Genomic DNA, 23,310 nt, shown 5'->3' with positions numbered 1-23,310 from the left:
TACCTGCACTGATGAAATCATGTATCCTGGAAGTACTGGAGCAGTTTCTGTGAAGCAAAGCCCTATTGTATGGTGACTTCACACTTACCAATATTTATAGGCTTTACAGACATCATGGGTGACTGGAGAGATATGGTACCATTTGTGATTTCCAAATATATCAAGGAGGTAGAGCTGAGCTTGGTTATGGACATGGGTACATGGCATTCACAGTCTTCAGACCTGCTGCAATTGCATTGAACAACCTGAAAATTACCCTTCTGGGACACCATGGGTGAGGCTTCCTGTGATGCTTCTGACCTGTGTTATAAAATAAAAATATATGCATCCCATCATCATCTGTACCTCAGTGTTAGACACAAGCATGAAGGTGAGGAATCTCAGCTTGGCCTATGCACCAGGCATGAGCACCAGGGGATAAAAGATGGGCACAGGTGTAAGAAATAATGAATATGAAGAATTCTTAGAAGAATCTATAACAGTGCAGAGCACAGAAAATAGAAGCAGGAAAACAAAGTATAACTGTACAACTGTAAAAATAAAGAACGACATCAAAGAAAGTGAGTACTCTGTGGCTATAACAACCAAACTTGACCCCAAAGAAGATATGAGCAAATACACCTCCCTTCCACCTTTGCAGAGGTGAGAGGCCATGGGTGCGGAACAGGGCAGAGACTCAGCTGCTGTTGGTTACTATTGCTGAACTGGGTTTATCTGTCTTTTTTATTCTTTGTTACAAGAGATGGTTCACTGGGTGAAAGAGAGAGAGATTTGAAAATGAAATGATGTAAAGCAAAAAAGCCAATAACAGCTTTTAAAAGAAAGGACTTCAGTTATCTCTCTCTTCCTTTATGATGCAGCTTAAACATAATCTTCTGCATGAAGCCTTTCTTGATTCCCCCAAATGCTGGTGCTTTCCTTCTCAAACTGCCTTATACTTCACCATGTTGCATAAATTTGTATTTATTCTCTCTATATTGATACTGTATATATGCATACACTTACACACACACACACACACACACACACACACACACACCATGTACACATTTTGCCCTTTTCTTGGTATATTGTGTGAAATATTGGTCTATGCCTAGTTTCTGCCAGACTGCCTTCTAGTTTTCCCAGTATTTTTTGTCAGATAGTGAGCTCTTGCCCCAAAAGCTTGGATCTCTGGGTTTATCAAACCTTAGGTTACTGTGGTCATTTTTCCTCCACATATTGTGTACCTAATCCATTCCATTGATCAACCAGTCTATTTCATCGACAGTATCAAATTGTTTTGGTGACTAGAGCTTTTAGTATAGTTTAAGATCAGGTATTATTAGACCACCTTCCTTCACTTTGTTTTCATTGATTCTCTTTATATTCTTGACCTTTTGTTCCTCCAGGTGAAGTTTGTTATCATTTTTTCTAGCTCTATAAAATGACTCTTTGATATTTTGATTGGTATGACACTGAAAAAATAAATTAATTTAGGTAGTATTCTCATTTTTATTATGGCTTAGCCTACCCATAAGCAATTAATATTTCTCCATTTGTGTGAAGAGTATTTTGTAATCGTGTTCATATTGTTCCTATATTTTTCTTGGCAGGTAGACTTCCAAGAATTTTATATTGTCTGCAACTCTTTCTAGCTCTTCTTGATGAATTTTGTTGGTAATATAGAAATTCTGATGGCTTGTGTGGGTTTCTTTTCTGTCCTGTAATTTCACTAAAGTTGTTCATTGTTTCAGTTAGTCTCTTTTTTAATTGATTCACTAGGGTTCTCTAAGTAAGCCATCATATTATCTGCAAAAAGTAATAGTTTTGTTTCCTCGTTTTCTATTTTTATTCATTTAATTTCTTTTTCTTATCTTATTGCTGTAACCATGAGCAAATCTCTTGGCCTCAGTCTCCTCAACTCTAAAATGCATATTAGACTAGATGAACTCTAAGATCTCTTTCAATCCTAAAACAATGCTTTCTACTTTTCTTCTGTGAAAGTCTACAATATCTTCAAGATATCATGTGTTTCTGTTTCTGTTCTAGACAGACAACAGTTAGGTTCTATGCAGCTTGTGAACCAAATCATAGAATACATCCAAAAAGTCTTCTGAATGGCAATGACGTCCTACAGATTTGGTCTCAGAGCCACATAGCTGATCCTTCATGCCTCAGTTCAGTCCATCATCACTAAGAAAGAGTTCTAAGCAGTTCACATCATAACAGCAATGTGCCATGGTAGAAAGAGTGCTAAAGTTGAGACTGACATAAATCCAAATCCAGCCTATTATATTTAGTATCTGTTTTACCATGGACAAAATGCTTAACCCCTGTAAGTTTTGGGAAACATAAAGTCTAGTTTTGCTTCCATCAAATATCTCAATTTTCAGAAAGGGCAAGAGAACAGAATCTGCAAACTACAATCCAGTGAGCTTGACATGGATTCTTGGGATCTATAATGGATAATTAGAAATGGTTGTGTAACTTCTATTAAGGGAGTAGTGATTACAAAGCATGGCTTCATCAAGAATTGGTCATTATACAAAGAAATTAAAGCTATCTATAGTCATATGAAAAAAATGCTCTAAACCACCATTGACTAGAGAAATGCAAGCTAAAACAACTCTGAAGGACCACCTCACACTATCAGATAGGCTAATATGACAGAAAAGGAAAATGTTGGAGGGCATATGGGAAAACAAGGACACTATTGCACTGTTGGTGGAGTTGTGGAATGATTCAACCTTTCTGGAGAGCAATTTAGAACAATGCCCAAAGGGCTATAAAACTGTGCATACCTCTTGATGCAGCAATACCACTGCTAGGACTATATTCCAAAGACATCCAAAAAAGGGGGAAAGGACTTGTTTGTACAAAAATATTTACAACAGCTCTTGTTGTGATGGTTAAGAATTGGAAATCAAAGGGATGCCCATCAATTGGCAAATGGCTAAAAAAATCTGTGGTATATGATTGTAATTGAATATTATTGTGCTATAAGAAATGACAAGCAGCATGATCTCAGAAAAACCTGGAAAGACTTGCAAGAATGGATAAATAGTGAAGTGAACAGAACCAGGAGAATGTTGTACACAGTAACAACAATATTGCTCGATGAAGAACTGTGACTTAGTTATTCTCAGCAATACCATGATTCAAGACAATCCCAAAGGACTAATGATGGAGCATTCCATCTGGCTCCAGAGAAAGAACTGATATTGCTTGAATACACCTGAAGCCTGCTATTTTTTACTTTCTTTCTTTTTCTTTTATTCGTCTTCTTGTATGAAATGACTATATGGAAATATTTTCCATACTTGCACATGAATAACCTATATGTGATTGCTTACCATCTCAGGGAGGGGAGAGGAGAAGGAGGGAGGGAGGGACAGAATTTGGAACTCAAAACTTTAAATAAAATGTTTATTAAAAAGAATTGGTCATTACAGATTAACCTCATTTCCTTTTTTGACAGGATTACTGAACCAAGTAGAAGAGGGAAATGCTGTGCATATAGTTTTGCAATATTTCAGCAGAGCTTTTGATTAAGTATCTTATGTTTTTCTTGTAAGGAAGATAATGAGGTGGGGTTTAGACAATATAGTCAGATGGATTCACAAATCCCAGGGCAGTCTGAATTGAAGAGTAATTATCAATGTTTCAGTATCTCAGGATTGGAGTAGATTGTCACTGAGGTCCTCTTCAACTCTCTAATTCCATGAGTCTGTGATAATTAGTGAGAGGCACCACAGATAGCTTTGGAAAACCATTCAGAGTTCTTAAGTATCATTTTCCTCATCTGTAAACTGGGAACAACTACTACCCTGCTTGATGCCCACAGGAAATGCAAGATCAAATCTATAAACATCTTGAAAAGCACTTCCCAGTATAAGGCTTGGTGATGAATTCTGCTATTGCCTTCACCTGGAAGCTGAAAGATTCAGCAAGAGGTTACAGTAAGAGAGTATCCTTCAACGAAGTCAGAGTTGTTATATTTGGCTGAACAACCCAGCTTGGTGCTCGGAATTTTATTCCTGAAAGTTTTAAGGATAAAGCTCTCTTCCCAAATGGATGTTTTGTAATTTAAGTAAAGAAAGAATTAATATAATTAAAATACTTTTCTATCAAAAACACTTGTGAAAGATATTATAGCTTTACTAAAGAGCTTCACATTTTTAAGAAAAAAAATAACATAAAAAAATTGCAGAGTCAGAAGGGACAACAGAGACTATTTAGATTAACCCTTCTCTGACCCAGAATCCCCCTGTACCATTCATTCCCAACAAATGATCACCCAGTCTTTCTTTGAAGATAACTTTCCCTCCGATATTAACACCAATTTATCCTCTGTATATCGTATTTGTACTTAGCTGTTTTTATGTTGTTTCCTCCTTCAGACTGTGAGCCCATTGAGGAAAGGAGCTGTTTTGCCCCTTTTCATATCCCCAGGGCTTAACACAGTGCTTGGCACATAGTAGGTGCTCAGTAAATGCTGAAGATCACCACTGGGATCTCATGATGCTTCTCATTTCACTTTCCTATGATTCTAATGGTAAGGAGAGTCTAGCAGTTCTAAGGTTTGTCCTCCTGGGCCAAGAACAATTGTATTTCCTCTTCCAAATGAAATACTTCTGAATATTTGAAGCGAGTTACCATTCTCCACCACTTCCTTGATCCTTCTCTTTTCCAGGATAAACATCCTCCCTTCCTTCACCTGATCCTTACTTGGCATAATCCCAAAGTTCTCTGTCATCTGGTTGACCCTCCTTGGATAATCTCCAGTTTACCAATGTCTTTCTGAAAATGTGCTACCCAGAACCAAAATGGTATAAGCAAGACAGAGAATAGTTGGACTATTGTCTCCCTCCCTCAGGACACTAAGGCATAAAACTAGAGAGGAGTCACAGAGTTAAGAGATATGGATGCCAGAAAATTTTCTGGACTCTCCAGTTATGTAAAAAGTAAATCTTCAATCTCATTTTGTTAAGGTTATTTTTAGGTAAGCTGGCTACCAGCCCAGCCCTAGATTCCATCTCAATACGACTTCTTTCAGCAATGACACCCTTTCAAAAATCACTGACTTGCTCAGGCACACAAAGCTAGACAGCATCAATGCAGGACTCCAAACCAGGTCCTTATTGAAAGCATATTCACTACCCAAAGAATACTTCTAATCAGCTACTTACAGAACATATGAAAGATGAGCCTGAAATTCTAATGTCTTGGAAGAATTCTTAAACAATGATTCCAAATTACAGACGAGTATCTTCAAGTCCCCTCTGACCCAACATTCGATGCTCCAGCTCACACCTGAATTCAAAGGAAAGCATTGCAGATGATTTTAAAAAATACATTCTGAACAATGCAAGGATGAGAACTAAATGTATTTTTACCAGTGTTTTCACATCGTAATGCACAACCCAACTGGAAAGACACGTTCTGACTCCCTAGAGAGGAAAAGGCAAACCTGAGACTTCTTTTGGCTACAGTATCTTCAAAATGCTCATTGTGAATTAACTCTCCAACCACTGCTATGTTGCTGTGTATTTTATCCTTAACCCAGAGAGTCAGTCTCTCCCAATTTCCCAAACTCTGTCCATCCACACATGACTTAGAGTCATATGGGGATTACTTAGTACTTCAGATGTAAGTTCCATTTGCTGCATATTTTCAGATTTTCGCAACAGACTCAAAAGTTACTAAGCTATTCTGACTTTCTATATGATTAATAATACTAGTTAGTGATTTAAGGTTTACAGCATGTTTTACACATTCTCTCATTAGGTCCTTACAACAACCCAGGAAAGGGAGCCATAACTAAATATTATTATCACATCTTACATGTGAAAATACTGAGGACAGAATGGTTAATGGCTTACTCAAGGTTCCACAGCTAGTAAATATGAGAGGTAGATTTGATCAGAGGTCTCCCTTGCCCCCAAAGTCAACAATCTCTTCACTACCATGCACTTTATAATTGTGATGTGTTAATATGCATGAGTAACAACATGCTTTTTGTTCTATGGGCATTTTTTTTTTAATTTGGGGAGTTATATCTGTGATTTCATTTATATTCAGAGATCCCTGTGAGGAACTCCCTCTATGCCAATGAAAGCTGACATGTTCTTTGAAACAACCTCAAGGTCAGCTAGGTGGCACAGTAAATAGAGCATGGGGCCTCATCTGGAGGACCTGAGTTCAAACCCAGGATCAGACATTTACTAGCTGTGTCACCCTGGGCAAGTCACTTAACCCCAATTTCCTCAAAGAAGAAAGGAAAGACATTTATTCTACTAGGATAGTTGTCCAAAGCACTCAAAGTTTGTCCAAAGTCACACAACCAGTGTGCCAGAAGCAGGACTTGAATCCAGGTATTCTTTATTCTGAGATCAGTTTTCTATCCATTATACTCATGGTTCTGCAGTCCAGGAAGGCTTGGAGCTCCCTGAGACCTTTCCAGAGGGTTTGATGGGTCAAAACTATTTTCATAATCACATTAAAATATTCTAAGTGCCAATATAATAAATATGGATAGATATAACCTAGGGGAGTACTGGAAAATGTTAAACAACTGTCTTGGATAAAAAATATACAGAATACCAGTTTTAAGTTTATCAATATTATTATCATGTTTCCATCTATTTCTCAAGTCTAGACGATCAAGAAAACAATAAATTAAGCCCTGATTTGTGGTATTTGACAATTTCCAACATGTACATGACCACACTGGAAAATTTAATGATCGGCTCTTATGAGCTAGTTTGAACTGACTCCAGCATAGCTCTAACCAATACAACAAAAGCTTTTGGAGGCTCTCAATAACTTTTAAAAATGTTAAGGGATCTTGAGACCAATAATTTTGAGAACTGTTGCTCTCTACTAGATTGTGTACTGTTTAGACATACAGGATGAAGAACAGAAATCCTTCAGCTAGATGGTAGATTCCCCAACTGAATAGCTGTCACTAAGGAAATACTTTTTAAAGCACATGAAGTCAACTACATTTGCTATCACAAGTAGATAGTAATCTTAAGCAGAAAAAGTTTTAGCTATTCTGAGAATACTCTTACAAGATTTTCATGTATTTATATTTATTCTCATGTGGCACATAGTATGTGGTTAATAAATGTTTATTGATTGATTCTGTTATCTCTTGCTTCCATGGGTACATGTGTTTCTAAAGACAGGATGTTTTAGGGAGTACCCTGTGCATCCACATCAGTTTTTTTCAGATGGCTCTTCTTTTTCTCAATAAAAAAAATGTGTTTGTGTCTTCAGAATTTCATTATTGAGAATTTTCCCTATCTATCCTGGGCTGTCTGCTCCTATGGAATCTTACTCACTCCTCAAAATTCTTTGAAATCTGTTCTCCCAAAATCTGGGGTATATGGAAGCCTATGCCCAGATTTCTGTTCCTCTACCACAAACTTTAAACACCTCTCAACATTTTGATCATTTCCATCTCCACGAAAACAGTTCCTTTTTGTCGGAGAGAATGAGATCTAGAACAGAATTGGCCCATAATGGTTCCCATATTTTGTAAAGGATGAAACTGTCATTAAAACAACTCAGGAAAGTAATAGCTTTTTTGCTTTAGGAAGAAAGAGCCCTTCAGCAGACATCCAGATAACTAAAGCCCCCATCATTCTGGGGAATCTGGGCTGGAATCAACAGGCTCGGAATCTGTTTTCTGAACTTCTCAACCTGTCCTCTTTTTGTTCAGTTGGTCTATAGCAGTCGCCGATGAAAATATCACTTCCATTTCTGCCTCAGTTGGTCTTCAAACAAATATAGGATATCCTCACTTGAAAAAAAGTATATCATCTTAACAGACAATGCTACATCATGACCACTTTCATTTATCTTGTTCCTTGTGGATAGCTAGGTAGTTCAGTAGATGGGGTGCATGACCTGGAACTCAGGAAGACCTGAGTTCAAATCTTGCCCTAGACTTTTACTAGCTGATTGACTCTGGTAAAATCACTTAAACTCTATCAGTCTGTTTTCTCATCTGTAAATTGAGATAATGATAGCACCAACCTCACAGGGCTGTAAGGATCAAATGAAAAACAGTATAAAGGACTTGTAAACCTTAAGTGCTACATAAATTCTAACTTTCATAATTATTACTCTTTACAAGTCTGTAGTCTAGTCATGCTGCTCATCTTGTGAAGTTTCAGCGATATATATGGGAGTCAATTTTATCTCTGTATGGTCATCTTGTTTTTAGGGAAGAGGGAGAGAAAAAAACAGAGACACAGACAGATACATAGAGAGAAAGAGACAAGAGAAAGGAGAGAGCAGAGAATGAAATTTCTAACAATTGGATTGAGATGGAACGTGTGGTGGCTTCCCCTCCTGGAATGTTTTCAGTAAAGGCTGCTCACTAGATCCATCCACAGACTTTATTCTTTTCTCAGGTATAAGTTGGATGAAATGGCCACTGAAGCTATTTCCACCCCTAAAATCCTACTATTCTGTGAGCCCAAGGGCTGAAGTTAGGAGACCTGGGTTTCAATGCCACCAATTACATTTACTACTTATAATACCATACTCAAGTCACTTTCATATATTTGAGTATCAGTTGCCTCATTTATAAAATGAGGATAAGAAATATTTGCACAACCTACTTCACAGCTGTATTAAACAATTTTGGACATATATAGATATAGATATGTGAGCTATAAGTACTATTATTATCTCTTGTTTTATTAATTAAAATTTTAAAAAATATAGCTTTCTATTCTAATATGAACCTTCCCTGGGTTTAATTGAATTAAATAGTTTATTTTATAAAGGAACAGGAATAAAGGGGGGGAATGGCCCTTCATTTTATCTTTCCACTTAATAGGCAATTGCTGGAGTTGGCAATTTGATCTATGAATGTGAACATAATTTTCTTTTATTCATACAAAAATTTTGATTGAAAGAACATCTTTCCATCTACCTCATTTGGATTTACTGAACAGTAAGCTGTCTGTCAAATAAAAACAACTGTCAAAATGTCAAAAAAAACCCGTCGATTTTTTAAAAAAATTTTAAAAGGTATATCTAGAACTTTAAAAATCTAACCTTTTCTTTTTTGTTGCAAAGATTGGGAGAGTGCTGAAGGAGAAACAAATGTCCTCTTTTCTGTACTGTTCACACACATGGAAGGATTTTTATCATGCTCACTCCAAAGGCAACAGTAGAAACTTTCTTTGGATGAAAATTCTGAATGGTGTGAATCATGTGAATTAAAGTTAGTGTCAGCAGTCTGATCATCTCCACTGAAGACAGAACTATTCTTGGAGAATCCAGAAGGCCAATGGAAGTCAGCAGTCTTGTTTGATGGCAAACAGGAAAGCATGAAATTCCATGGAGGGATTTGATATGCCATGTCATATGCAATTATCATTTGGATGAAATCTGTGAAGACAGGAAAAAAAGGCAAATTAGAAAGCAGTGAAGTATTTTGCCTATGATACAAGTAGAAACTTGATAACAGTATAAAGTTCAAGAATGATTCTTAAAGCTTTCCAAAATTCTAGTCAAGGGTTTGATGTTTCACTAAGCATTTTACCTCTAAGGTACCATACCTCCATCTACCCAGATCTACCAATGGATCCACGATCTCATCAATGTGAATATTTTTTCCAATGAGAAAGATTGTGACTATGTAACTTTTGTCTGTGGTTGTCCCATAAATTCACCACAGCAGATCTCTCCAACATACTCTATGAAGCCTGATCATAGTCGGGAATTCTTAAAAGCTATGCCAAATGGAGAACAAACTCCAAAAGGTTTCTACCATGCTAGAAAGACCTCGAGTATGATGCCAGCAAAAATCTCTTTGTTCCCTAACAATTAAGATAGACATCTTTGGTAACTTTGAGAGAGAAGTTTCAGTTGAATCTATTGGTTCTCTCTCCACTGTCTTCAAATGCATCTAGATCCTTCCTATCCTTAAAAGAGCTTACCATTTCCACAAGCTTTCATGCTATATTTCTTCTGTCTTTCTCAGCTAAACTCCAATAAAAAGTCTTTATACATTTCTTATCTCCACTTCCTTTTCTCTCACTCACTTTTTGATCCTTCATAATCTGGCTTCAGTTGAAACTTCTCTCCCCTAAGTTACCAATGATCTCTTAGGATATATTGATTAAAAACAGGAGGATGGACTAAATATATAAGGGAGGGACTTTTAGAGGGGAGAAAATAACTAGGGTAGGGTGCAAAGAGAAGCTGAAAAGAAAGATAGTAAAAATGAGATGGAGGGAAATTCAAAAATAGCAATTATAATTTTGAATGTAAATGGGATGAACTAACCCATAAAATGGAAATGAATAGCAGAGTGGATTAAAAATCAGAATCCAACAATATGTTGTTTACAAGGAAAACTTTTAAAAATAAAAGATACACACAAAGTTAATGGAGCAGAATTTATTATGTTTCAGCTGATGCAAAAAAAGGTAGGGGTCACAATAAAAATATTTTACCAATACCAGATCTTAAACAGTATTATAAGGCAGTAATTATCAAAACTATCTGGTACTGACTAAGAAATAGAAAGGTATGTTGATGAAATAGAGTAGACATACAATTTACAGAATTAAAAAAAAATACCATAATCACCATGTATTTGACAAGTGTTAAGTCTTTAACTTAAGATTTTGGAATAAAACTTCATTATTTGGTAAAAAAAAAAAATTGAGAATTTGAAAACAGTATGGCAGAAATTTGGCATGGTCCAACACCATTTACCAACATGAGGTCAAAATGGATGTGTAACCTAGATATAAAGACAGGTTTTGCAAGAAAATTAAAAGAACACAGAACATATTACTTATCAGACGTATGGCTAATTGAACAATTTGTGCATAAATAAGAGATAGCAAAATTAGGTGCAAAGTGGATAATTTCTGTTACATTAAATTTAAAAGATTTTGTACAAATAAAATTAATATAGTCAAGATTATGGGAAAGCAGAAAATTGAGAGATAAATTTATAGTTTATTACATTAATGTCTCATCTAAAATATGTAAAGAACTTTGTCAAATCTGTAAGAATATGATTCATTTCCCAACTGATAGATGGCCAAAGGATATGAACAGTCAGTGTTCTGATGAGGAAATCAAAACAATTTATAATTATATAAAAATTCACTAAATCATTATTGATTAGAGAAATGCAGATTAAAACAACTTTGAGATATCATTTTATACCCGCCAGATTGGCTAAAATGATAGAAGGAGAAAGTGATGAATGCTGGAGAAAATGTGGAAAAATTGGGACACATTCATCGTTGGTGGAATTATGAAGTGATCCAATTATTTTAGAGAGCAATCTTTTCTCCTTCAGCTTCTACTGACTTTTCCATCAAAGTTATTTTATATCTGCTTTATACACAATTCGTAGATACCTATTCATGTGTTTTGCACGTAAGGGGGATGACAGCCCATGGGCACATATATGGGGCTGCGGTGACTCCTGACTCCAGACATGTGCTGGCTCAATTCTGAAGCACTTGGACTTTTGGGATGGCCAAGTAATCCCCTAACTAGTCCCTTAGATCCATAATTGTGGTGGGGAAGGAACAGAATCAGTTTTAAAAGCTATTCCTCTTCTTTTGAAGGTTCTGTGTGGCAAGCAGGTCTCCCTTGTCAGACCTTTAATGGAAAAGCATTACCTTTTTGTTCACTCAGTCATGGAGGTTGCACATATAGAAGCAACAGCAGGTGTCCAGCCAGATGCCTTTAGCCTGAGCCTTGAGGTTCCCAGCTGCCTTTCCTATTTTCTATTTCCTTGCCTAAGGAAATACTCATAGTAAAATAAATTTAATAAAACAAACAGTAAGTACCTACTACGTGCCAGACACTGTGCTAAGAGCTGAAGATAAAAATTGTTTTAAAAAAGACAGTTCAAGACAGCATACAAAAGTGACATGAAAAGGGGGGAGGTGCCAGATTGTACTTGGTTTCAGGGTATTATAATAATGGTAGAGTCAAAACCAAGCAGAGCAGTGGAAGGCAAATGGAGAGAGATCTGTCTGGGATTCTTAGGCTCGTATAAGGAGAGGCTTCTGGAGGAGTGATAACTGAGGGTATTGATAAGGTATAAGTGTCAAAGCTGAAACAATCTCCATGATGAGGATTTTTTAGGTAATGAGCTTCTGCGGATACAGGAGAAGCTGATGATGGTGATAGAGTCAAAACCCAGCAAAGCAGCTGGTGCCAAATGGATGACCAAACACCAATCTCAACCTTCAACCTTTGAATCAACCTCGTGAGGTGAAGAGGTCCCAAGATCTTGGGTCCCTTAGCTTACACTACCCGATGGCTTAGAGAGCTTGTGAATCAGAGGGGACACTATCAAAAGGGATTTGATGAACTTTTGACCATGTCTACCAAAAGACTTGGGCCAGAAGGGAATCATTTAGATGAGGGGTGGGGAAAATGTAGCCTTGAGACCACATGTGACCCTCTAGGTCCTTTGGATTCAGTCAAAGGACCACATGTGACTTCGAGGCCTCAGGTTCCCCATTCCTGGTTGAGACTGTGCAGAGCTGGACCACAATGTAAAATTCCTACTCAGCAGTCTCACCAACTGTATCATGTTTTAATGTTTTTATTATCAGCTTCTTGAAAGAGTACAATAATAATTATAAATTATTATTAATAATTAATTAATAACCATAATTATTTTGTCTTCAATAGATGTCACTTGTAGGTCTTGTGTGTGTTAAGCATTTCTTTTTGTGTACGTGAGGAAAATAAACAGCCAACACATACCTAACCTACTCTGAACACTGAGTACCTTTGTACTTCTGTCAAAACATGTGCCTAAATGAAAAGAGTATGAGAAAATGAACCATTCTCATTAAAGTTCAGCTTCCCTTCGGACGGAGTCTGGTCACTGAATGAGTGGGTCAAAAGTCGAGGAAAGCTTAGTGAAGAAGGGAAAGTGTATATGTACATTTCGAAGTCTTTAGAAAAACATTTTTATAAATCATTTAAAAAGCACCTTTGTTTGGAAAATTAGTTCTGCATCTTCCTGTCTTATTTCTACATAGGAAAAAAAAGAATTGAAAAAGAGCTCAATTTATATGAAATACTAGAAATGAGAAAAAATTCCACTAACAAAAAAATAACAATGTAACTCATTAAAAGCATATTAGCAAATTAATGGCATATGACAAATTCAGCATATTAAATCTGAATGGACAAACAGTTATTTTAGGCCTTTTATTAAAATCAAAACCCTACAATTCTCTTTCTGACATGATCATTTTTCCCCAACAAATGCCTTTTAAATCAGTTACTATCTCAAGGATAATCATGTAGCTTAATTTTTTTCTTGTTTAACAAAACAAAGAATATGTAACATGACTCATTGACTGTAATAAGTTTTTCAATCCCAACAGAAAGATGCAATCAGTTGGAATGATCCTTAACCTCACATCTTTCACAAAGAATCTGGGACAAAAATATAATGAAGTAATGAAGAAATTCATTCCACAATGGACAGTGACTTCTTTCTCAGATGAATGGAAAGAAGGTCCAATATTGTCATCTCATCTTCCTTGGTAAATGCTACTTTATTCCTCAAATAGAATTGATTTTGGTCAATCTAATTAGACACGATAGGAGCTCAGCAGTTTGCTGTCTAAAGACTGGCTCCTTTTAAACATTCTATGTAGCCAAGGATGTGATCAGGCCCAGAGATCTCCACCAAAAGTATTCCAATATGGAGACCAAAAAATCAACTAGAACTAGTTCATCTCCTTATAATTGGCTCTTCATGATCTGATTTGCCAGTGGCTTCCCCTGCCAATTACTTGGGGGAGGGAGGGAGAAGAGAGAAGAGGGGAGAGAGATAAGATACACCTATATTCATATTCATATACACACACATATATTCAAAAAAATACACATATACATAATATTATATGTTTGTGTTTGTACATTTTGCATATATACATACATATATTTACAGAACAAAAATAGTTAAGCTTTATAAAGAAGCAGCTAGGTGGTGCCTAGGAGTGCCAGGCCTGGAGCCAGGAAGACTCATATTCCTGAGTTCAAATGTGACCTCAGATACTCACTAGCTCTGTGACCCTGGACAAATTACTTAACCCTGTTGGCCTCAGTTTCTTCATCTGTAAAATGAGTTGGAGAAGGAAATGGCAAACTGCTTCAGTATCTCTGCCAAGGAAACCCCAAATGGGGTCACAAGGAGTCAGACACAATAGGAAAAAAAGTAACTGGACAATATTTACATAGCTGTAATGAGAGTTCACATGTAGTATCTGTGCTAAGTAATTTACTAATTATTTCATTAGATCCTCCTGAGGGGAGAGGAGTTGTGCTATTTTTATCCCCATTTTACAGATGAGGAAACTGAGGCAAACACTGATTAAGTGGCTTGTTCAGGGTAAATGTCTGAGGCCAAATTTAATAATGCTGGTTGGTTGATAAGGGTATCTGATGCTTTTCTTAACCAGATATGTGATTTCATTAATATAGGAAATTCACAACAAGGAAACTTCTACCACCAATGCAGATCAGTACCTGGTCTGCAAGTGATAGTCTTTTAGAGTTGCCTGGATAGTGGAAAGGATAAATGACTTCTCCAAAGTCATACAGCCAGTATGACCTAGAGGCAGTACTTAAATCCAGGTCTGCTCTGCCATATTTCAAGGCCAATTCTTTGGGAAACTCATTCCATTACTTCTTCAAAACAAAGAATTTTGTTTAAAACCTGAAAATAATTATGTTTATTGTTTCTCTATAAATTTTAGTTAGTAGTTTTGATTTTTTTAAAGAGGTTCTGCAAAAGAGCATTTTCTAGAGACAGAAATTATTGTGTAATGTCATATAATATGAAAGTGCACATGCTGAATGAAGCAGGACAGTCTGACCAGCAAAGACAGAAGAGTGGGAAAGAAGAATCACACAATTGGAATTGGAAGAGATGTTGGAAGTCATCCCATCCCCTAGCTAGACAAGCTACTCTGTAGTAGACTCTACAAGGGTCAGCCAACTTTTGGTTAAAGACCTTGAGTGAGGGGGCATTTCTCTTTTCTCCAGGTAATCCATTATAACTTTGGATTGTTTTCATTGTTAGAAAGGTTGGTTTGTTTTTTCCCTGTTGTCTCACACCTTATAACATTCACTCATTGTTCCTGTTTCTGCCATCAGGGGCCAAGCAGAACTACTGTTACCTATCTTCCACGATTGATCTTAGTCTCTCCTTTGGTTTTCAGTATTTCTAATTTGGTATTTACTTGGGGATTTTCAATTTGTACTTTTTCTAGCTTTTTCAGCTACATTCCCAATTCACTGATCTCCTCTTTCTCTATTTTATTCATGTAGGCATTCAAAGATATAAAGCTTCCCCTAAGAACTGCTTTTGCAGTATCCCATAAGATTTGTAGGTTGTCTCATTATTGTCATTCTCTTGAATGAAGCTGCTGATTGTTTCTATGATTTGTTATTTAACCCACTCATTCTTTAGGATTAGAGTTTTTAGTTTCCAATTAATTTTTTGGTCTATCTTTCCATAGCCTTTTATTACATATAATTTTTATTGCATTATGATCTGAGAGGGATGCATTGACTATCTCTGCCTTTCTCCACTGGACTGTGAAGTTTTTATGGCCTAGTACATGGTAAATTTTTGTATATGTGCCATGTACCACTGAGAAAAAGGTATATTCCTTTCTATCCCCATTCAGTTTTCTCCAGAGATCAATCATATCTACCTTATCCAGAGTTTTATTCACCTCCTTAACTTCTTTCTTGTTTATTTTGAGGTTAGATTTATCAAGTTCAGAGAAGGGGAGGTTGAGGTCCCTCACTAGTATAGTTTTGCTATCTATTTCTTCCCGTAATTCCCTTAACTTCTCTACAAATTTGGATGCTGTACCACTTGGAGCATATATGCTTAGTAATGATTTTGTTTCTTTGTCTATGATGCCTTTTAGCAGGATATAGTTTGCTTCCTTATCTCTTTTAAGTAGATCTATTTCTGCTTTTGTTTTGTCTGAGATTAGGAATGCTACCTCTGCTTTTTTTACATCATATGAAGCACAATATATTATGCTCCAATCTTTTACCTTTACCCTGTGTATATCTCCTCATTTCAAATGTGTTTCTTGTAAACAACATATTGTTGGATTATGGTTTTTAATCAATTCTGCTATTCATCTCCATTTTCACAGTTACAATTACTATCTGTGTCTTTCCCTCCATCCTCTTTCCCACCATTTGTGCTTTTAGTTCTCCCTTCTTCCTTCCCCTCCACAAAAGAGTTTTAATTTTTGACCACCACCTCCCACAGTCTTCCCTTCCTTCTTTAACCTCCCTCCCTTTTACTCCCCTTTACTCTTGCTACTTCTTCCCTCCCTTTTAACCTCCTCTCCCCTTTCTTTCCCCCTTCCCCACCTACTGCCTATAAAGCTAGTTAGATTTATATACTTAATTAAGTTTGTTGTTCCCTCCTTGAACCAAATCAGATGAGGGTACCTCTCAATCAATGCTTTCCCTGTACTGTAAGATAATTTTGTGCCTCTTCTTGTGATGTAATTTACCATTTTCTGCCTCTTCCTTTTCACAACTCCTGTTCCAATTCATTTGCATCCTTAGATCACATTTTTATCATCACATCATTTACTTTATGCCCCTCCCTCTATCTATGCACATTCCTTTTATATTTCATAATAAATACAATTCTCAAGATTAACAAATATCATCTTCCTTTATAACAAGGTAAACAGTTTGCCCATATTGAGTAGCAAGGTTTTTTTATCCTTCCTTATGCCTCTCTTGAGACCTGCATTTGAAGATCAAATTTTCTATTGAGTTCTGGCCTTTTCGTCAGAAAGGTCTGGAAATCCTTTATTTCACTGAATCTCCATCTCCTTTCCTGAAATACTATGCTCAGCTTTGCTGCGTAATTGTTCCTCAGTTGTAGTCCCAGTTCCTTTGCCTTACAGAATATCATATTCCAATTCCTTCAGTCTTTTTATGTGGAAGTTGCAAGGTCCTGTGTGATTCTGACTGTAGCTCCTCGACATTTGAATGGTTTCTTTCTGGATTCCTGTAGTATTTTCTTCTTCACTTGATAGTTCTGGAATTTGTCAGTGATATTCTTTGGTGCTTTTAGTTTGGGATCCCTTTTGGGAGGTGGACAGTGAATTCTTTTGATGACTATTTTCCCCTCTGAATCTAGGACTTCTGGGAAGTTTTTCTTGATGATTTCTTGGAAGATATTGTCCAGGTTCTTTTGTTCGTCATGGCTTTCTGGTAGGCCAATAATTCTTAGATTTTCTCTCCTGGATCTATTTTCCAGATCAGTTGTTTTTCCAAGTAGATATTTTGCATTTTCTTCTATCTTTTCATTCTTTATATTTTGATTGACTGATTCTTGATGTCTCATAGTCATTAGTTTCTATTTTCCCAATTCTAATTTTTATCAAATAGTTTTCTTCAGTTAACTTCTGCATCCCCTTTTCATCTGTCTAATTATTCCTTTCAAGTAATTATTTCCTCCAGTAATTTTGTACTTCCTTTTCTATTTGTCCAATTTTCCTTTCTAAGGAGCTGTTCTCTTGAGTGAATCCTTTTTTCATACTTTTAAAATCATTGGTCAGTTTTTCTTCTATTTCTCTGATTTGGCTTTTAAAATCCTTCTTCAGCTCTTCCAAGAGTGCTCTTTGTACTTGTGACCAGTTCGCAGCTCCTTCCAAAGTTTCAGATGGGAGTACAGTCTCAATGTTGACCTCTTTGGTATTCCTGTTTTGGTCCTTGTCACCATAGAAAGATTCTATGATCTTTCTTTCCTGCTTTGCTTCTTACTCATGATGATGAGATTTTGTGTGTTGTGGCCTCTGGTTCTTTCAGCTAGAACATGGTGCTGAGCTGGCTGGTGTGAGAAAGCAGAGGCCAGGTGAAGTCTCTTTGTGTTTCCCCAGATTTGCCCTGGAGCTAGCTTGATAAGTGTGGGGGAGGGGTGGTCTGGCCACAAGAAGTCTCCTCAGCTGAGCTAGAGCAAAGGTAAGCTCAGTGCTTGGTGATCCCATCTGCCCTAGTGTCTTCCTGTTTCCCCTGTGGTGCTGAGGCATGCCTGGGGTCCTGGTGGTGGTGGTTGTGAGGATCCACCCTCTTGGGGCTCCGGATCTCTTCCCAGTTCACTGAGATGAGGCTGTCTGGGACAATTGCAGTCCTCTGCCACAGCCAGAGGGACCTTCCTTAGTGATCTTCCCAACCTCACATGCTAGGAGACAGTTTGCCCCTTCTGTTGATCCCACTGTTCTAGGATTTTTCTGGAGAAATGTTTTGTGGGTCTTTCAAGGTCAACAAGGGGAAGGAGAGAGAGCATTTACCAATCACTCTGCCATTTTGGCTCCCGGAAGTTCAAGTAGGTGATTTACAGACATTTAATCTGTGGGCTGATAGTCTCAGGAGCAGCTGCTGCAGTTACCTGGGGTTCCGTGGCTCTCATTCTCTTGGTTCTGCTGGACTCCCATCCTGGATGATATGCCTGAGATTTCATAGTGCAACCACTACCTCAGACCACCCAGGGCTTCCTGCTTGGCCCTGCTGTGGCAGGGACGTGCTGCACTGCATGCTGTGTTAAAAACTGTCCTGTTGATCCATTTGCCAATCCAACAATTCCATTATAATGTGTTTTCTCTACTCCCTAGGCACCATTCCCTTATGTATATTATTATCTCCATTTATAAACTCTTTGAGAGTAGGAACTATCTGACCTCTCTATTTGTATTCCCAGTGCCAGGCACTTACATATCACCTTATAAATGCTTTTTCATTCATTCCAGTTTGTCAATAACCTTCATCAATTTGGTAGCTAAAATAGAATTGCTGGCTGTTCCTCAGAGATTTTTATTTAATGTGGACACATTTAAATTTGTAGAATTCAATAGCATTCTAATTGGGATGAGAAGAAATAAAAGCCTAATCTTGAATTGTATATCCTCCATTTTCATATGTGAAACTACCTTATATTATTACAATGAAGAACAAGGAGGGCAGAAGAGAATACATGATATATACTATCCCACACATATGGGATATCTAAAAGTATAAAGTGAACATTAAACAATTGATATGATCCCCAAATTAAAACCTCTAGATCCAAAAGAATGATACAATATTGTTATTTTTTTTAAATTATAAGACATGATCCTGACCAAGTCACAACTTTTCTGTGGTCATAAAGAATGGAATATTTTCTTTACTTCAGACATATGTCTTCCTTCTCTTTTAGGTTTTATATATCTTGATATATGAAGTTTGAGGGGAGATATTATACATAACTGCTGAATCTTCACATAAAAAGTTACAGTTAGATTTCTTGAGGCAAACTCTCTCATAAAGTATGGGGCTTCATAACGGTTTTAAAAAATAACTTACCCCACTGGAGCAATGCCATGAAAAACTTTTGAAAAATCATCTTGTTCTAAGACGTGGAACTGCAAAAATTAATCTGAAATGGGAAAAAAAGCCTTAATGAGAGAATTACACTCAGATAATTATAAAAAAAAAGAAAAATGCTGAGTTTATTATGTTACTAATATAGTTTTATTTCCCATAAAAAAGTCCCCTATGTAACACACAATTACTGACTGTCACCAATCTATTCCACTCCTTATCCTACCTTTTACAATTTTAAACATTCACATAATCAACAATGTTCTGAGATCTTTTACGCCAAAGCAAACCAAAGTGGATTTCATAGAGAAGTGACTATTTTTAACTAAATAGAAATACAGTTTTAATTAACTATCGAACAGTCAATCTCACACTATGAATGGTACTGGGAGATCTCCAACCTTCACACACAATTGGTCACCTCCTCAGCTCATTTCCTGTCTCTGGTTTTTGTTATAGCACTAGAAAGCCACAAGGTCATCATGCTGGTAAAATGGCAATGTCCACATTCATTTCCAAAACTAGGGACACATTTTAAATTGTGGTTTTAGGAACTCATGGCCCCTTTGCATGAGGAAAAGAGGAGATTAGATTTTTTTAATGGTGGAAAACAATTTAAACATCTCCCATATACCCTGAGGCACTAGAGTACAAAAAAAAGTACAGCTAACTTTGGGACTGCTGACCCATGGGTTCTACTCAACGAGAAACACCTTATTAACAAGGGGATCCATGAAAACATTGATCACTCACACAAATATGGCCACATTTGTTCAAGAGAGTTTGTACAAAAGTGCAGTAATAAACACAAATAAATTACTATTTACAAGATCTTGGCTATGAACAACATCACCACCAAAGTCTCCTCAATGTTTCAAAATGTTGGTAGTTGATTCTTTTCCCCATGTCTGAAAATTCAGTCCCAAATCATTTGTTTCATTCCAGGTAATGATTAGTCTCTTTAACATCTTAATATTTCTCCTCAGGATTAGACTTTTTCTTCTTTTCAGTAATGACAGGAAATGGTTTTTGAGCTTCTCCCAAAGCTCTTTAGAGAGTTACCATTATAGACGTCACAGGATTTGCTCATAAAATATATAATATTTAAGAGAGTTCTCATAAAAAAGAAATCCATTCTCCCTTGATATAGCCCAACTCCTTCATTTTACAAGGGAGGAAATCAAGGTCCATAGAGTATTAGCAGCCTGTTCAAGGTTACATAGATAAGGATGGAACTAAAACTAAAACTGAAGTCTCTGGATTCTCAATTCAAATTTTTTTCCACTGGATTGCACATATGCCTTTTTACAAGGCAATTGAGGTACAATCCATAATCTATTACTCATTCCTGAACCCAGTCTTTCACTTCCTCTTACCTTTCCTTTGGGGGCAAGAAGAAATACTGATTTATGCTGGAAACTCCATGGGGTTTATCAACCCTTATCATTGCTACTGGAAGATGAATTTTTCCTCTAAGGTTATCTCTCCCTAAAGGATCCCTGGTAAATAACAAATCTTCTCTGAGGTATTAAAATTTTCCTTCTGTACTGAACAAACATTTGTTCACCTAAATCTAAGGCCTGGGAAGGAGTTCAAAAGCAAACAGGATCAGAAAACCAGGTACGGAACTGGCCTAGAATGTCGTATACAAAGGTCACCAAATCCCAGCAGCTGTGAGTTGGAAGGGACTTCAGAGGACATCTTAGCCTAACATCTACCTGACCAAGAGTCCCATGCTGGAAGAGTTAGTAAAGACTTGACTCCTGAGAGAAATGAATCTGAGTCTAAATGAAATCAGACTTATGATGAGTGAGAATTATTCAAGAAAAACAGAAAGTCTGCCCTCTGCATTCATGTCCTAACTTACTCCTGGGAAGCATAGGGAAAATTTGACAGACTGACCTTGTGAAATGATACCCACTAGCTAGTTTCACTTCTGTAGGAAAGGCTGGTTAGAACAGCAACAGTTTTCAAACTTTTTAGTCTTAGGACCCATTTATGTTCTTTAAAAAATGACTGAGGATTAAAAATGATTGAGAGCTAAGTAGAGAAATAAAGAGAGCATTGACTCTGTAGTCAGGAAGACCTGAGTTCAAATCAAGTCTCAGATAATTACTAGTTGAGTGACATTAGGTAAGTGACTTAACCTCTGTTTGACTCTGTTTCATCATCTACAAAATGGGAATGATATTAGCACTTACCTCCCAAAGTTGTTGTGAAGATCAGATGAGATTATATTGGTGAAACGCTTAGTTCAGTACCTGGCACATAGTAGGCACCATATAAATGTTGTTGTCATAGCCAGTTTGGCCACCTCCAGCAGGTAGAAGCTTTCAAAGGCCAATTACTAAATTTTCAGTGTAAGAATTTACACCTCTGAATCCAAACTGATTTATTGGAGTTTTATGAACAGTCTAGACTAAAAACTATGATGAAGAAAATGTTGATGTAGGTTAAACTGAAATCTGTGCTGGGTGAACTTTTTTGGGGGGAGTTGGTTGTTAAATGTTTATTAGCATACAGTGAGTTCTCCCTATAAATATTTACTGGAGTAAAAATTAAAATATATTAATTTTTATGAAATATCTTAATTTTATTATAAAAATAATATGGGCTTATAGACCCCCTAAAATGGTCTCAAGGACCAACACACACACCATGGATCTCTAGACCTTAACAGAAAACGCTTTGGTTCTGCTTGGTCTCAGAATAAGTGCTAGTTCAGAGCAAGGCATCTAATAGCATCTAACCCATTCCTATGTGTGCAGACAATGCTTATGTAAGTGCTGATTTCATTTGCTTTTTGTACTAAACTTCTTCTCCATGATCTTCTCCATCAGGGGTAAATACCTTTGGCAAACAGACATCCCTGTTTTGTATCTTGGCTAATGTTATATTGTAGGTAGGGGGCACACTGGATAAAAATTTCAGCTGGAAATCAGAAATACCTGAGTTCAAATCCAACCTTAGATACTTTCTAACTGTGTGACCCCGGGCGAGTCACTTAACTTCTCTTTGCTTTGATTTCTTTATCTGTAAAATGGGGAAAATAAAAGCAGCTATTTCCCAAGGTAGTTGTGAGGATAAAATATCACAGTTGCAAAGTGTTTTGTGAAACTTAAAGCATTAAATAAATACTAAATATTTTAAGTATAAAATTTTCTGTACAATATATTATATCTTTCAAGGAATTTTGTTTAATTTTGATATATGTTATGGGAGATTCCTTTTTGCAGTAGAAATTTAAGGTGGCATTGTGGTCTACCAAATCTGCTTTTTTTTTAATATTTCACAAACAATAGCAATGGTGTACTCTTTCAGGCATGGCTTTTCAAAAGCCTGCTTGTTCCCTGCTAATACTCTCCTCAAGAATACCCTTAGTAAATGTATAAATTTCCCACCCAAAAAAAGTTACATAGAGATGGAGACAACAGATTGGAGAAAAAGCAAAAAAGATTGAGTTCTCTGAAATTCCCCTTCAAACAATTTTAAAATATTCTCAAAACAAATTCTGAAGCCATAGAACCCACAAAAGAATGGGGATAAACAGTTTTCCAACCCAACAACTGAGAAGATCAGCAGGGAAGGTCTATCTCACCAGAGTAAGAGTAGTAGAATAAAACAGCAGTCAAAATCACTACATCCAAAGCCTCAAAAAAAAATCTGAATTGGTCTCAGGACAAAAAAGAATTCCTTGAAGAGCTCAAAAATAAAAGTTTTTTTTTTTTAAATCAAATAAGAGAGGCAGAGGAAAATGGAAAAAGAAATAAGTGATGCAAGAAAACATATGGAAAAGGGAATCAATGGGTTGGTAAAAGAAGCACAAAATAATTGAAGAAAATAGCATCTTAAAAACCAGAATAGGCCAAATGGTAAAAGAGGCACAAA

The 23,310-nt window shown here is 36.6% G+C and overlaps 1 protein-coding gene across 4 annotated transcripts in view; it reads right to left on the bottom strand.

The window, feature by feature from the left end:
• Positions 1-23,310, bottom strand: part of LEPR (leptin receptor) — an 83,821-nt gene that overhangs the window by 48,891 nt on the left and 11,620 nt on the right. For 3 of the 4 annotated variants that reach the window (XM_072649758.1, XM_072649756.1, XM_072649759.1), the window contains exons 2-5: positions 19,405-19,477; positions 9,058-9,393; positions 5,172-5,295; positions 89-300 (exon numbers count right to left, since the gene is read on the bottom strand). In XM_072649758.1, coding sequence (XP_072505859.1) covers positions 89-300; positions 5,172-5,295; positions 9,058-9,393; positions 19,405-19,444 — 712 coding nt within the window. In that variant the 5' untranslated portion in view covers positions 19,445-19,477. Of the gene's footprint in view, positions 1-88; positions 301-5,171; positions 5,296-9,057; positions 9,394-19,404; positions 19,478-21,623; positions 21,684-23,310 lie in introns of all 4 variants that reach the window. The other variant, XM_072649757.1, reaches the window with a different exon arrangement.

This window comes from Notamacropus eugenii, chromosome 2 (genome assembly GCF_028372415.1).
Source record: "Notamacropus eugenii isolate mMacEug1 chromosome 2, mMacEug1.pri_v2, whole genome shotgun sequence".
Taxonomy (NCBI): domain Eukaryota; kingdom Metazoa; phylum Chordata; class Mammalia; order Diprotodontia; family Macropodidae; genus Notamacropus; species Notamacropus eugenii.
The sequence above is the reverse complement of the archived record's forward strand: the minus strand, read 5'-3'. Positions and strand labels throughout refer to the sequence as shown.